The sequence below is a fragment of the Oncorhynchus mykiss genome, chromosome 5, assembly GCF_057628025.1.
Source record: "Oncorhynchus mykiss isolate SJ-2025 chromosome 5, ASM5762802v1, whole genome shotgun sequence".
Classification (NCBI taxonomy): domain Eukaryota; kingdom Metazoa; phylum Chordata; class Actinopteri; order Salmoniformes; family Salmonidae; genus Oncorhynchus; species Oncorhynchus mykiss.
In genome coordinates this window covers 31375868-31392670 of record NC_143026.1, presented here as the reverse complement: position 1 = coordinate 31392670, position 16803 = coordinate 31375868, and the positions used below count along the sequence as shown (strand labels likewise).

Below are 16803 nucleotides of genomic sequence, written 5' to 3'. Positions count from 1 at the left end.
GGTAGAACTTGGACGTATCCATAATGACGGCTGAAGAGCTTATTAGCGTTTCTCACCCACAATATCATGTTTTGTCATTCGACGTTGGTTGCTTTTCTTTACATGAGCTGATTTGTTGTATCCGTTTTATCTGTGAAGACAGTCTCAGTGGTTCTTTAGTTTGATGGTTGCTCATCAAGATTCATTGTCATTTTCAGTGTCATTTTGATCGCCTGTTCCTCAAAGACTACTGTTGTCATCCCATCATAGAAAAAGTAACCTCATCATAGGCTTCTCTACACCAACAACTCACACTTGATCAATGGCACCAACTCGTGAGTTTAATCAATGATAGACTCAGCATTGACAAGTTTCACTGATACACTTAGATTAAATCATTCTACACGGGCGTGGGAGTTAAATGGATTTTAATGAGAGTCTTATGCAAGGTAAACAGCCCAGACTTCGGTATTCCTGCCGCATTCACCTAATAACGCTTTAATTCTTAATTTGTTTTCCTCTTTTATGAAGGTTATAAAGTGTAGAGTGGGCTGAGGCTCAGCATGGAATCACTCTGGGGTGGCATTGCAGCTTCATCATTGTTATGGCATGGCTGCTGGCCCTGTCTCATTACCCAATCACTCAAACAACAAGATATTAAAGCTATTAAGCATATTACACAGCATTTAGAGCCATCTCTCCATCACAAGACTCATAAATCTCAAATGGTAAAGATTGTGGCTGTGGATTGGTGGATTGTTCTCAAGGGCAAATTTGGGAAAGTGGGAAAGTTCTGGAAGCAGTAGGATGGAAAAAAAGGATGGACTTTGGAGCTAGTTCTTTCGAAATGCTCATTGCTCTCAATATTAGCGGAGCAGCCATGGGACCCATTATATGATCATTTCTGAGCGTGTGAGAGAAGACTGTCAGTACTATCATACAGTAATAGCATAATATATCTTTGAGCAGAAACTTTACTGAGAAGTGATATTTCAAAAACCAATAACACTGTCTTGTAGGCCTACCTTATATCATTATCATCAAATGTAAATGGATTGCCAGAGCATCTTTTTTTCCACTTTTTATTAAGTTACAAAATACAAAACTTACAAAATAAGTCTAAAATGTATTAAATAAAAAATAAAATCCTCATCAATCTACACATAATACTCCATAATGACAAAGCAAAACATTAAAAAATATATACAAAGAAATACCTTATTGACATAAGTTTTCAGACCTTAAGCTATAAATTGAGCTCAGGTGCATCCTGTTTCCATTGATCATCTTTGAGATGTTTCTACAACTTGATTGGAGTCCACCTGTGGTAAATTCAATTGAATGGACATGATTTGGAAAAGCACACACCTGCTTATCTAAGGTCCCACAGTTGACAGTGCATGTCAGAGCAAAAGCCAAGCCATGAAGGAATTGTCCGTAGAGCTCAGAGAAAGGATTGTGTCTAGGCACATCTGGGGAAGGATACCAAAACATTTCTACAGCATTGAAGGTCCCCAAGAACACAGTGGCCTCCTTTATTCTTAAATGGAAGAAGTTTGGAACCACCAAGACTCTTTCTAGAGTTGGCCGCCCCCGGCCAAACTGACCAATTTGGGGAGAAGGGCCTTGGTCAGAAAGGTGACCAAGAACCCCGATGGTCACTCTGACAGAGATCCAGAGTTATTCTGTGGAGATGGGAAAACTTTGAGAAGGACAATCATCTAAGCAGCACTCCACCAATCAGGCCTTTATGGTAGAGTGGCAAGACGGAAGCCACTCCTCAGTAAAAGTGTTTGTTTTTCTTTATTTTTCTTTATTTTCCATAATGTCTGTTAGAATTTTTTTTACCACCAAAATGTCTAGCCAACAATCTGGCAACCCAGCGCTTATGTTATCTTCCTCACAAAAGCTTGTCTGGCTGGCTTGTGTTATCTGGATGCCCATTTGGGTGCCCTGCCTGGATTGTGGGTGCCCTGCCACATCTTCCCCCCTGTGCTCGTTCAGTCTGTGGCAGCTCCTAACAAGCCCTCTCTGCACTGCCTTTTGTGCTGCTCTTCCTCTATGAGGGATAATAATTACCCCATTCAGGCCCACATCAAAACACCATTTCAATCCAGGCTTTTTAAAGGCTCTGCACTGCAAAATATGTCACATTTCTGTGTGTGGGACTATGGTTTCAGTAGGCTGTGTGTTTGGAATGGTTTTATCTTGTCTGATTAACACATACTCTACAAACTGCAGCTGCTAGCAACTAGTCTCGGCCATAAGCAACTGACTTTTGGCAAATCAGTGCTGGGTTTTACAGAGAATCTGTATTTCAGTGGAATGTTTTTCATTTGTCCATTCTTCCCCACCTTAATGCAATATGCTGCATTTTTGTTAGTGTCTGACATTTTTTCTCATAGTTTTTTCTTACACCTTACAACAGGGACTAGCCTAGACCAATTATGGTCTTTCCAATAGGACCATACCTTTAAAGGTTGAAACACCTTGAGAGAAGGCATCTGTTTTCAGGACACAGAGGTGGAGTTTGTGTCTTCTGTCTGCAAGGCAAAAACATGGTTGGTACAGGAAATATCTGTTGGAAAAATCTGCTTGTCTGCGGTAGTACGGGCTGCCAAGTGGTTCTGCCCACCGCCATTCGCTACTGTCTCACGGAGTCTTAGATTTGCAACACCAATCAGAGAAAGTGTCATAAAGAAGCGTGTTACATCATATCTGGCCATTTACTCTGTGTGTGTGTGTGTGTGTGTGTGTGTGTGTGTGTGTGTGTGTGTGTGTGTGTGTGTGTGTGTGTGTGTGTGTGTGTGTGTGTGTGAGACCCCCAAAACGAGTATATAATCACGGTTGAAGTTAGACTCAACCTGTGATTATATATTCGCAATCTGATCCGAACAGTGACAGTCCCCTCTCTCTTCACAGTGAAAACACACAGACTAAATAGGCTTTCTGCTGAGTTACTTTGAGGGGTTTGGATCAAAGCATCCCCCCTACTGAGAGAACCAGGGAACACCCACATTGTGATTAAGTGCTTTATTTAAACAAGAATGACTTAAGAACAGCACAACGTGGGTCTGGTCTCTGGTGCTTGCTTAAAGTATGTAACATAGCTCCCCTGTCAGTTCCTTGAACTTCAATCGGCATTGAAACAGTCCATATCATGTTATTTATGGTCCTTATTGATCTCATGGTCCAATTGGAAAATGAACACTGCATTATAGCTATCCGATTTGATCTGCAGCAGGTCTGGGATCAGGTAGTATTAGAAATATTTTTTGTGTTAGAAATAGGTAGTATACTTTGAGTGTTTGCTTGAGCCTGCTTGAAGTGCCAGATGGGAGGGGTTAGCATTTTGGGGAGTATTCCATCGGTTCCATTGTGCCAGGCATGTTCAGCCAAACACAGCTAAAGTATTTCAAATATTAAAAATACTATTTTAACCTGAGTTGGATCTGCATTTGGCTGCTATGAAGTACAAGGTATTCAGAAAGTATTCAGATCCCTTGACATTTTTCACATTTTATTACATTATGGCCGTATTCTAAAATGGATTAAATTGTTTTTTTCCCCCTCGTCAATCTACACACAATACCCCATTATGACCATGCAAAAACAGGTTTTTAGATATTTTTGCACATTTATTAAACATTTAAAACTGAAATATAACATTTACATAAGTATTCAGACCCTTTACTCAGAGAATCTGAGAATCTGTTTTTTTTGCCTTTCGGCAAACTCCAAGCGGGCTGTCATACCTTTTCCTGAGGAATGGCTTCCGTCTTGCCACTCTACCATAAAGGCCTAATTGCACTGTCAACTGTTGGACATTATATATTATATACATTTCCAAATCATGTCCAAACAATTGGATTTAACACAATTTTTTTTTACATTGTAGAATAATCGTGAAGACATCAAAACTATGAAATAACACACATGGAATCATGTAGTAACCAAAAAAGTGTTCAACAAATCAAAATCTATTTCAAATGTAAGATTCTTCAAATAGCCACCATTTGCCTTTGACAGCTTTGCGACACTCTTCCATATGTATTATTTCATATTCTACAATGTCGAAAATAGTACAAATAAAGAAACACCCTTGAATGAGTAGGTGTTTTCAAACTTTTGACTGGTAGTGTATGTTTTATTTAATCAATATAAGAATGAGGCTGTAACGTAACATAATGTAGAAAACGGGAAGGTGTCGGAATACTTTCCGAATGCAAGCTAAGTATGCCTGTTGTCGACTTCACTGAGGCCATAAAAGCTTAACTTCACCCCGGACCACCTCAAGTGGTCTTCATTGACTTCTCATGCAGGTCGGTTGACTTCTCATGCAGGGGAGGTTCTTCATGAGGCTCAAGAGAGGGAAGTCTGGAGGATTTAACCAAACAGCACATGACTCATAGGAGATATGTGTGGTCGGAAAATATCATTTAACTTGTACATAATCTAGTTAAACATTGCATTTCTACAGTAATACATATTATTTAAATATTCAAGCATTGCGCCCCGTATTGAGTCTCATATTATTCATAAGCCTGCCTATTTAAATGAGGGTGTCAGTGTTAGGAGTCGCTCCGAACATATCTACACGAATAACACAAATACAAGGAGCCAGCTACAGAGGAGCAATTCCCGGAGGCTGAAGTGAACAGGAGAGAGAGAGAGTTTCCAGAGTCAGTGTGTGGGTAATATCAATTTTTTATTATGGTAATGCACCGCCAAATTATGTATGACAGCGGTGGTGGTGTACTGTAGCCTAAGGAGCAAAGCAACAAATTGTGGTGTTGAGTTTCAGCTGCTAGGTACGTGGGTGTGTGACAGGACTCAGGGCTCTCTCAGAAAGGGGATGGATAAATTAGTACACACGGTTTGGGAGTGTTTATCCCTCAGTTTACGCTGTTGTTGAAGTTCACTGCAAGGTTGAGGCTGGCTGAAAGATATGCAATTCATTCTCCATATAAAAAGCACATCAAAATAATCACAGCATTTTCATTTGTTTTCAGAACACATAGCAATATAGTATTGTGTGTCACTATGCTAGGAGTCAGACTGCCAGGCGATATTGTATTGTGATTCATTTAATATGCATGGCTCCTCCACTGTGGTTCTTAGATTTCCCCGTACAGAAAAGCCATTGGAAGACATCTGGTTAAAAGGACTAGATGAGAGAATATAATAACCTGTGATATATCTGATGATTTCTATTGGGGCCTGAGTGCTGCTCTGATCCCCTTACCAGAACACATGTGGTTTAATAAAGATTCACAACCGGCCTCACTTGTTCCCACAACCATTTGTTCAACAGCTACAGCTGCCGGCAGCCATAGTGATCATTGCCCTCGTTCTGCTTTGAATAGTTGCCAGTGTGTGGTGAAGAGATGGAGCTCCTTCAGCACATAACATTGTCAGCCTGTAAGCATTTTATTCACTGTAAAGAAAGTGATTATGGAAAAATAAGGAATTGAAGGGCCTCCCCAGGCTGTGTTGTGGCGGCACACAATTGGCCCAGCGTTGTCCGGATTAGGGGAGGGTTTGGCATGCTGAATTCGGTCGCAAGTTGTACAGTGTTTCCGGCTGTTGGTACGGCTGGCTTCGGGGTTAAGTGAGCAGTGTGTCAAGAATCAATGCGGCTTGGCAGGGTCGAGGAAATATGGCTCTCGACCTTCGGCTCTCCCGAGTCCATATGGGAGTTGCATTGATGGGACAAGACTGTAACTACCAATAGGGGAGAAAAAGGGGCAAAAAGTACAATATGAAATAATAAGGAATTTAAGAGTCAATTAATGGAATAGAAATTTGACCTCAGAAGGGTTGGCACAGCTGGGGATACAGGGCAATAAATTATATATGATGTAATAACTTTATACTCATTAATGATTATAGAGTATGAAGGACAGTGTTCTCAACGTTATCTCAGGTTGCCCAATCACATGTCATCAGGCAAATTGCTGAAACCTTTTAGGTAGGGCCAACCCTAACATAGCAGGCATAGTAAGAAGCAAGAGCGCAGCCCACACCTTAGATTGAAAATACTGTATCCCTGCCAATGGCGCTAGTGCATTATTATATACACAATACAGAGAAAGAGTAGCCTCTAGTGGCCGAGATTCACATTGCACCAGGTTGAATCCCCCCTCCTTCTCCTCATTAATTCTGTATTAAAGGAGTGTATAAAGAGGTGGTTTTGGACTCTATGAATATACACCCATGTGAGCACATCATCCTTCACCTTGGCCAATATCATTTATTAAGGGTCGATATTAGGATGCCGAAGCAACTCATTTGGCAATGGATCATTTCACCAATACTTGGAGGACATCTTAAGAGGGGAATTACTGTAGTGTAATGGAGCTGTAAGATATAACTTACACATACACACACACATTATATGCACTTAAAAATGCTGCACATGATATCAAGGACATTTTTTGTGGTCTTAAACCAGTAGAAGACTTAACTGGTTTAAGGTTCCATGATAGAACTTAAAAGCCACACATGTTTGTCAGAGTCCATACACTGAGTGTACAAAACTTGAGTTCCAGTCCCTTTTGCCCTCAGAACAGACATAATTTGTCGGGGCATGGACTCTACAAGGTGTCTAGCGTTCCACAGAGATGCTGGCCCATGTTGAATCCAATGCTTCCCACAGTTGTGTCAAGTTAGCTGGATGTCCTTTGGGTGTTGGACCATTCTCGATACACACGGGAAACTGTTGAACGTGAAAAACCCAGCAGCGTTGCATTTCTTGACACACTCAAATCAGTGTGCCTGGCACCTACTACCTACCCCGTTCAAAGGCACTTAAATCTTTTGTCTTGCCCATTCACCCTCTGAATGGCACACATACACAATCCATGTCTCAATTTTCTCAAGGCTTAAAAATCCTCGTTTAACCTGTCTCCTCCCCTTCATCTACGCTGATTTAAGTGACAACAATAAGGGATCCTAGCTTTCACCTGGATACACTTGGTTAGTCTATCCCATGTTCCTAATGTCTTGTACACTCAGTGTATATTTTAAATGCAGAGGAGGCTGGTGGGAAAAGCTATAGGAGGATGGACTCGTTGTAATGGCTGGAATGGAACGGTATTAAACATATGGAAACCACATGTTGACGCCGTTCCATTAATTCCATTCCAGTCATTACAATGAGCCTGTCCTCCTACAGCTCCTCCCACCAGCCTCCTCTGTTTAAATGTGATGAAGTAGACAGGTATGTCTGCATCTCTAAATTAATACTACTATTCATCACCCTTTTCATAAATCCCATATTACTTTCTCTCTTGGGAGTGCCGTGTAGATACTGAGAGGGAGTGAGCCTGCTGAATGTATGTTTGCTCTAACATGAGCCCCTGTCCCTGACCGCTGTGTGTGTGAGTGGCAGCAAGGAAAGGCCAAGGAGAAATGCAGAGAAAGTGTGTGCCTTTCAGCCTGTGTTTAATTGGTATACATACATTGTTTTCTTATTAAATCCCCCTCTCTGGATATAAAATCAATATGGACACACACACACACACACACACACACACACACACACACACACACACACACACACACACACACACACACACACACACACACACACACACACACAGTAGCTCTAGTGTGACTGGAGCTGGTATGGTTGCTCAGAGCCCAGAGGTGCCTGACTGCCTTTATTGCCAACGGGATGTGGGAGGAGAGGTAAAGAGAGGAGAAAGAAGAGACGAAGAAGAGAAAATGAACATCTCAGAGCCCAGACAGAGAGGGAGAGAGTCACCAGGGAGCAGGCTGAGACAGCAGAAAACAATTGCTGCACGCTATTCTCATCCGCTCCAAGAGCTTCTCTTCTGCGTTTAGCGAAGGGAACATACAGGCTTTGGTGGGTGGTGGGAAATGGAATGTCTAGAACAAAACAGATTCAGATACTCTATGCTATTGAAGTCTGAGGAATTGTGTGTGTGTGTGTGTGTGTGTGTGTGTGTGTGTGTGTGTGTGTGTGTGTGTGTGTGTGTGTGTGTGTGTGAGCGTGCAGGAGAAAAAGGAAGCAATTCAGAGAGTAAAAAGAGTTACAGAAAAACAAGTGAGAGAGAAATATAAAAAGTTGTTGAAATTTCCACAACAAAGCGTGGGCCTGCATATTTATAAACAATGCACCTAGAGATGTCGGATCTTAATTTGAGCCAGTTTGCTACAGCAGGAAAATAATCCTGCGGCAACAGGAAATGTGGATTAGAATTCATGTACATTTTTGTAGGGGTTGTTACATTTTTCGTAAGGGAAATCAAGTCTGAAATTTCAAAGTGGAAAATACAAACTTCATAAGCTTTTTTACACCACACTACAAGTTTTACATTTCCTGCATTGCCGTAAATTTATTCTGCAACAGTGTGATCAATTTAAGATCCTACATCTTGTCTCATTGCTACAACAACTTGTGCTCAACTCAACATGGAAGCGCTAATCTAAATGGAGAGAGTTTATCCCATTTGGAGGCATGTACTGTAAGCAGCACAAGGATAAGGCTGGGAAGGACAGCTTAGTCTCAGCTCCCCTAATGAACACACAGGGGTACTGAATGAAACATACAGAACGTAAACACACCATGCTCACCACAGTGGAACACATAGACTACACTGTAAGCCTTGCAGGTGGCCAGCTGTGTGTGGGGCTAGAAGAGGAGAGGGGTGGGGTTTGTGTGTGTGTGGTGGGGTGTACATCCAATAATACCTCATCATACCTCATTCAATCCCATTGTCTGCTTTTTATACTGGGATTAAAGCTTTTGTCATCTGGCTAATATTGCAATAAGTAATTGAAGCTCCTGCATTTAAGCTTGGAAACAGCTTTTCACCAACATTATTACTAAAACGACCTACTGTGCAGAGAGGAAAAGGAAGAGCCAGAGAAAAACTTGAAGTGTGTTTGGAAAGCTGGGTTAATTATCCTCCTTATTCCACCATTATGTTTTGTCCATGTTGGCGTCTCCTCCATCATGTTTAAAGATTTGACAAGATCGAGCGAGACCCTAATCTCACTAAAGTGGTCATCGCTCCACTTTATCCACTTTCCTTGAGAGATAATGACACATCTTGAATCTACGAGTGCCAGTGTGAATCTCATTCCCATTCTTACCCCAATGTGCCACTTCTCTAATGTATTCAGTACAAAACAGTAACACTTTTCTCCAATAACGAGCAGCAAAAATACCTCTCGCTTCCCTGCTGCTCTCCCGGCCAGAACACAAGTCCACTGCAAAGTAAATAAAGGAATTAATAAGGCGCCTAGGTGGGCGACAAGGACACAGTCTTGTTTGGGTGTGAAAAATCCATAAAGCTTCATATTGTAGGGGCCGTGCCTCTCCGGGTTCTCGCCCCGTGCCGCGCTCCCAGCTCTCTGATTTAATTTGGTAATCGATATGGTTTCGGTGAGCAGCCAGTAATCTTTTTACAGCACCTCCTGTCCTCTGCTTTCCACTCCTCTCTGCCCTTGAGTTTCCTCTGCAGTCCTGGGGTAAAAGGAGGCGGTGATTGCCTCTAACGGGCTCTGCGGTTGGGGGGAAAGCTCTCTTGAAAGTCAATGAGAAGGGGGGATGGAGAGGGGGGTAGACACAGTAGAGAGTACCCCAGACAGAATAAATGAAAGTGAGAGTGAAACAGAGCGACAGAGAAAGAAATTAAAAAGTGAAGTAAAAGACAATCTCTGTGTTTCTCTGTGTGTCTGTTTCTATGTCTGCTCTCCTCCATGGCACCATAATATTCAGCACAATAGCACAACGTGGCCATGAGTATTGCATGAACTGCATCACAACACTCACTTGTGTTTTTCAGTCTGAAACTGGAAGGTCAGATTTAAAGAAGGGTCATTGCATTGGAGTAGTACAAATACAGATTTCTAGGTTTGTAGATTGTGGTATTGGACTTGCCTCTTCCTCCCTTTCCATCTAATTTCTCGACCTCTCCTTCCATCCCTCTCCCTAACTCCTTCCTTCCCTCTCTCTTATTCCTTTTCCAGCTGAGAGAGAAACAGAAGTGAAGAGGCTTCTCTCCCTGCAGCTACCTGTCCTGTTCCCAGTCTGTCGCTCTCTCTCTCCTTCCTTCCTTTAGAGGGCAGCCAACCGGCACACTCTCTCACACTTCAAAGTCAGTCAATTCCCCCATACTACTGCAGCCAGGCACTGGTCTCTTTTGGAGACTGCCCCCACTTATACCTCTACAGTATCACACTGCAATGGAACATCCTTGTATGCTGTTGAGAGACCTGATCGAACCAGCGAGTTGTAGTACCATGAGTTTTTCTAGAACTGACCAGGAAAACCCCACATTCCCAAACCATTGCATTTATCACTCTTGAATTGTATCTAGTAGCTTCAACTGTGAACATTCATTTTCTTTAAAGCCTCTGTAATCCTTCCTTCCCAGACATTGTGATGAGAGACAGGTCCGGCTCTAGGCATAAGCGGTTGCTTAGGGCCCCCGGCTGATATGGGGCCCCCGACCTATAGTCACTCAATTAGAATTGCATGAAATGTGTTATAAAATTGCTAAAATCTTATCTCCGCTCCATGGAAAAATGTGTAGAATTGCAGCAAACTTGCTTTAAAATGGAAACATTTTCTCTGCATCCTGACGTGCATCCTGCCATGAAAAAATGTTGCCTGCGGGATGGGGGTCCTCCCAACAAAATTACGTGTAAAGCCCCCAAAAGGCTAGAACCGGCCCTGATGAGAGATTATGAAGGTGTTGTTTGATCTGAGAATCTCTCTCCAGCTCTCCATGCAGTGTTAGTTGTCTTGCACTGTGTCTATGACTATCAGGTTGCACCACCTGTCCCTCTCTGTTGGAGCGTCTGAAACACAGTGGAGAGAAGGGATGATGAATGATGAGATAACGCTATTGCACTAGGCACTCTGATGGAGGAGATGAAAACCCAACAGTGTCTCACAAGGCTGACTGTTTTTTTTGTTTTTCTTTCTTTTTTTGGTTTTCTGTCTCCCTTGCTCTCTCTTTCAGGGACAACAACTTCATCAAAGACTTCCCCCAGCTAGCAGATGGACTGATGGTTATCCCGTTACCTGTGGAGGAGCAGTGTAGAGGAGTGCTGTCTGAGCCACTGTCCAATGTACAGCTCCTCACAGGTGTGTGTTTGTGTGTGTGTGTGTGTGTGTGTACACATGTTAGCCTGCCTCATCCATCTTTGTGCACTCATACCAGTGTGTACAGAAAATATCCTGTACGTAACCTATATTTCATCATCAAATATCCTTATTTTTTCTCAAATGTTCCTTCCAAAAAATGTAGGAGTATCTACTTCGTCCAGGATTTACAGTAATTTTCCAATTACAGGCTGAATTTCCTGCAAGCTCAATACTGAGAAATCTTGCAGCATTCTCTGCTCAGTAAATCCATAGGAGTGACATCAGAGTGCAGGGGCAGCTAGAATGACACTGTTCCCAGTGCACTGTAATGTGCTATTGTTCCTGACATCCCAAAGTCTCTTCAGTAGGCACACACTCACTTGCATACCTCTCCAGGCCCTCTAAAGGCTGACACCTGCACCTTCTTCACCCCGTGTTCCCTTCCCACATCCCCTGTGGGGGCCGAGACTACTCTGTCAGTTGGCTTGAAACCGCACCCCAGGACTACTCCCTAATCCGTCCATTAGCTGAATTGGCTGCAGCACTTCGCTCCCCGTTGGCCTGTGACTAGTTCCCAGGAGTGTCTGCTACTCCTCTCCAAACGCACACGGGGAATAAATAAGTGCTTTAGGTTTAAGGGAGGATTTAGTTGTTCTCTTCACTCCTGTGTTCTAATGGCCCTGTGTTGTGCCAGACTCATATGAAAGTTTGATAATGCAATTACGGAGGCGAGATTGCTCTCGCCTTAATGCTGGAAATTCAATTGGAGCTACTGCGGCCGTCTGCCATTGATTACACACGGGGTGGGAACTTTCGTACTAAGACAAATGGTGTTGTTGAAAACAACAGAATGTACACTGTACACGGACAGTTTGTGTGAGGGAGACAAAGCTAGCTAATGCACTTCAGGCAGTTACAAATGTGCTTCTATAACTCAAACTCCGACACAAACGATCCATAGCTTTCAATGCATGGTTAATGTGAAACTGAGTTATTTACTCAAATCTTATGAAAAAAAATGTGGGCCTACTTATATTGTGGAAGTTATTCATAACTATGTTAATATGTCTATGTCCATTGCAGGTGATGCTAAGTTCAATGAGGCTATGGGCTACCCCATGGTTCAGCAGTGGAGAGTGAGGAGCAACCTGTACAAAGTCAAGCTCAGCGCCATCACCTTGTCTACAGGTACGAAGCAGACCAGGGTTCAAATACTATTTAAAATACCTTTCACATACATTTCGAAGTAAGTATTCAGATGTGTTTTATTTGGAAGGACAAGTACATGCATGTTGGAATGTATTTGGAAATACAGTTGGAAAGTATTGGCATGTACTGTATTTGAAAATACTCAACTACACTGACTCAAATATATGCATACATCAAATACCTTCCCTTGCAAGTATTTGAAAATAATTCAAATAGTAGGCTATTTATAGGAAATGATTTGAAAATACTTTTAAATAGAAGTAGTTGATTTAGGCCACATTATTTGAAAAGACTTAAGTACACAGAAAATAAGTATTTACAGTGCCTTCAGAAAGTATTCATACTTATTCCACGTTTTGTTGTTACAGCCTAAATTTAAAAAAATATCACCCATCTAGAAACAATACCTCATAATGACAAAGTGAAAACATGTTTTTAGAAATGTTTGCAAATGTATTGAAATGAAATACAGAGCTTGAAGAATTTTACAATATAGGTGTGCAAAGCTCAGGGGTGTGAATACTTAAGTCTCTAAGAGCTTTGCACACCTGGATTGTAAAATTCTTCAAGCTCTGTCAAGTTGGTTGTTCATCATTGCTAAGACAGCCCTTTTCAAGTCTTGCCAAAGATTTTCAAGACGATTTACAGTGCCTTGCGAAAGTATTCGGCCCCCTTGAACTTTGCGACCTTTTGCCACATTTCAGGCTTCAAACATAAAGATATAAAACTGTATTTTTTTGTGAAGAATCAACAACAAGTGGGACACAATCATGAAGTGGAACGACATTTATTGGATATTTCAAACTTTTTTAACAAATCAAAAACTGAAAAACTGTGCGTGCAAAATTATTCAGCCCCTTTACTTTCAGTGCAGCAAACTCTCTCTAGAAGTTCAGTGAGGATCTCTGAATGATCCAATGTTGGCCTAAATGACTAATGATGATAAATACAATCCACCTGTGTGTAATCAAGTCTCCGTATAAATGCACCTGCACTGTGATAGTCTCAGAGGTCCGTCAAAAGCGCAGAGAGCATCATGAAGAACAAGGAACACACCAGGCAGGTTCAAGATACTGTTGTGAAGAAGTTTAAAGCCGGATTTGGATACAAAAAGATTTCCCAAGCTTTAAACATCCCAAGGAGCACTGTGCAAGCGATAATATTGAAATGGAAGGAGTATCAGACCACTGCAAATCTACCAAGACCTGGCCGTCCCTCTAAACTTTCAGCTCATACAAGGAGAAGACTGATCAGAGATGCAGCCAAGAGGCCCATGATCACTCTGGATGAACTACAGAGATCTACAGCTGAGGTGGGAGACTCTGTCCATAGGACAACAATCAGTCGTATATTGCACAAATCTGGCCTTTATGGAAGAGTGGCAAGAAGAAAGCCATTTCTTAAAGATATCCATAAAAAGTGTTGTTTAAAGTTTGCCACAAGCCACCTGGGAGACACACCAAACATGTTGAAGAAGGTGCTCTGGTCAGATGAAACCAAAATTGAACTTTTTGGCAACAATGCAAAACGTTATGTTTGGCGTAAAAGCAACACAGCTGAACACACCATCCCCACTGTCAAACATGGTGGTGGCAGCATCATGGTTTGGGCCTGCTTTTCTTCAGCAGGGACAGGGAAGATGGTTAAAAATATGGGAAGATGGATGGAGCCAAATACAGGACCATTCTGGAAGAAATCCTGATGGAGTCTGCAAAAGACCTGAGACTGGGACGGAGATTTGTCTTCCAACAAGACAATGATCCAAAACATAAAGCAAAATCTACAATGGAATGGTTCAAAAATAAACATATCCAGGTGTTAGAATGGCCAAGTCAAAGTCCAGACCTGAATCCAATCGAGAATCTGTGGAAATAACTGAAAACTGCTGTTCACAAATGCTCTCCATCCAACCTCACTGAGCTCGAGCTGTTTTGCAAGGAGGAATGGGAAGAAATGTCAGTCTCTCGATGTGCAAAACTGATAGACATACCCCAAGCGACTTACAGCTGTAATCGCAGCAAAAGGTGGCGCTACAAAGTATTAACTTAAGGGGGCTGAATAATTTTGCACGCCCAATTTTACAGTTTTTGATTTGTTAAAAAAGTTTGAAATATCCAATAAATGTCGTTCCACTTCATGATTGTGTCCCACTTGTTGTTGATTCTTCACAAAATACAGTTTTATATCTTTATGTTTGAATCCTGAAATGTGGCAAAAGGTCGCAAAGTTCAAGGGGGCCGAATACTTTCGCAAGGCACTGTAAGTAAAAACAGTAACTACGCCACTCAGGAACATTCAATGTTGTCTTGGTAAGCAACTCCAGTGTATATTTGGACTTGTGTTTTAGGTTATTGTCCTGCTGAAAGGTGAATTTGTCTCCCAGTGTCTGTTGGAAAGCAGACTGACCCAGGTTTTCCTCTAGGGTTTTGCCTGTGCTTAGCTACATTCCGTTTCTTTTCATCCTGAAACACTCCCCAGTCCTTGCCCATGACAAGCATACCCATAAGATGATTCAGTCATTACCATGCATGAAAATATGGAATGTGGTACTCAGTCATGTGTTGTTGGATTTGCCCCAAACATAACTATTTGTATTTAGGACATAAAGTTCATTTCTTTGCCACATTTTTAGCAGTTTTACTTTAGTGCCTTATTGCAAACAGGATGCATGTTGTGGAATATTTTTTTTCTTCTGTTTAGGCTTCCTTCTTTTCACTCTGTCATTTAGGTTAGTATTATGGAGTAACTACAATGTTGTTGATCCATCCTACATTTTCTCCTATCACAGCCAATAAACTCTAACGGTTTTGAACTCATTGTAAAATCTCTGAGCGGTTTCGTTCCTATCTGGCAAATCAGTTAGGAAAGAAGCCTGTATCTTTGTATTGATACACCATCCACAGTGTAATGAATAACTTCACCATGCTCAAAGGGATATCCAATGTCTGCTTTTTAAACGTTTTACCCATCTACTGGACCAATAGGTGCCTTTTGTGGGTCATCGGAAAACCTCCCTGGTATTGGTGGTTGCATCTGTGTTTGAAATTCACTGTTCAACTGATAATTGTGTGTGGGGTGCAGAGATGAGGTAGTCATTCAAAAATCATGTTAAAACACTTGTGACTTGCTTCAGCTATAACTACAATTCCATTTGTTCCACATTATTTCCCCTCCACACTTTCCTGGTTCCCAGGCTTCTCCAAGGTTCTGAAGACACTGACTGCAGAGAGCAGCAGAGAGGAGCTGCTGTCCTTCATCCAGCAGTACGGCAGCCATTACGTATCCGAGGCCCTTTACGGCTCCGAGCTCAGCTGCACCATCTACTTCCCCAGCAAGAAGGCTCAACAGCAGCTCTGGCTGCAGTACCAGAAAGGTGAGAGGGGGAAACTGCATATGATGCACATGTCACAAATAATACTGTAATCAGTGACCAATTTAGACCCAGGGATCCAGGTGAGTAGACTATCAATAGACGTAAAATTGGTCAATTAAATCCCAGAGAAAAGGTTGGGGGGGGGGAAATGGGGCTTATTCAATATGGTACAATTTTCAGGATGCCGCAGATAGAAATATGATTCATAGCAGACATGATTCCTCATTTTTAACTGGTCCTAGCCCCTGAGACAGAGCCGAGAATAGCCTCTCTGAAAACCTTCGGTAGCATTTCATAATTCATTTCATAAACATTAGGAAAGAGCTTTTGTACAGTACTATGCTGTGCCACTGAGACCTTCAAAATGGAATTGGACAGACAGGGTGAGGGCTGTGAATAGCATGAAAATAATGTATCTTTTACCAAATAAATGGATTCAAAGTATGTACTGTAAACACCGGAATACAAAGACACATGCCTTGAATCATTTATGAAAATAAATGTTGTTGCTGCATCGCAGATATTTCTAAAGTATTTACCAAAGGTATTGCAAAGTGTTATTACTTTTCTAAATGTTCACATTACAGTGAAGTCAGTGTTCTTCCTACAATGTAAATTCCTGCCTGGAAAATTCTCCAAAGAGAATCTGAAACCCCAACATGCACATCTTCATTCATGTTGGGTTTATTGCACGAAATAGATGACATTACAAACATGAAATTGAGACTCGCGTTACACAGAAACTCATCTGATACGATAGTAACACACACACTGTGAGGCGTCTGTGACAGCCTCAATGGCACTGCCCATACTATCTCCATTTTAAAGTAGTCTCCAACAGGGTCACAAGGAGGGATCAGCCAATGAAGTTGGAAGTCTCACCCAGTTGACTATATTAGAATGGTGGAAGTCCTCAATGGTGCTGCACATGCTAAAACTGAATTCTGGCCACTAGAGGCCTCTATAATTCTCTATGTGTGTGCTTTCCATTGTGACGTCACCATTCCGTAAATATACCAATAATAGTGAGTTCCCTCAAATAAAAAGGTAATTTTGCCCATTTTAATGTAAATCTTACAGTAAGGTCCTTATTTGATATTGATATGAAAATGGCTAC

At 41.8% G+C, this 16803-nt stretch overlaps 1 protein-coding gene across 1 annotated transcript in view; it reads left to right on the top strand.

Moving 5' to 3' along the window:
- The window catches only part of LOC110523598 (astrotactin-2-like), a 418825-nt gene that overhangs the window by 284767 nt on the left and 117255 nt on the right, over window positions 1–16803 (top strand). Inside the window, exons 14-16 of the mRNA XM_036977273.2 lie at window positions 10980–11104; window positions 12188–12292; window positions 15507–15686. Of these exons, the coding sequence (XP_036833168.2) occupies window positions 10980–11104; window positions 12188–12292; window positions 15507–15686 (410 nt within the window). The remainder of the gene's footprint in view (window positions 1–10979; window positions 11105–12187; window positions 12293–15506; window positions 15687–16803) is intronic.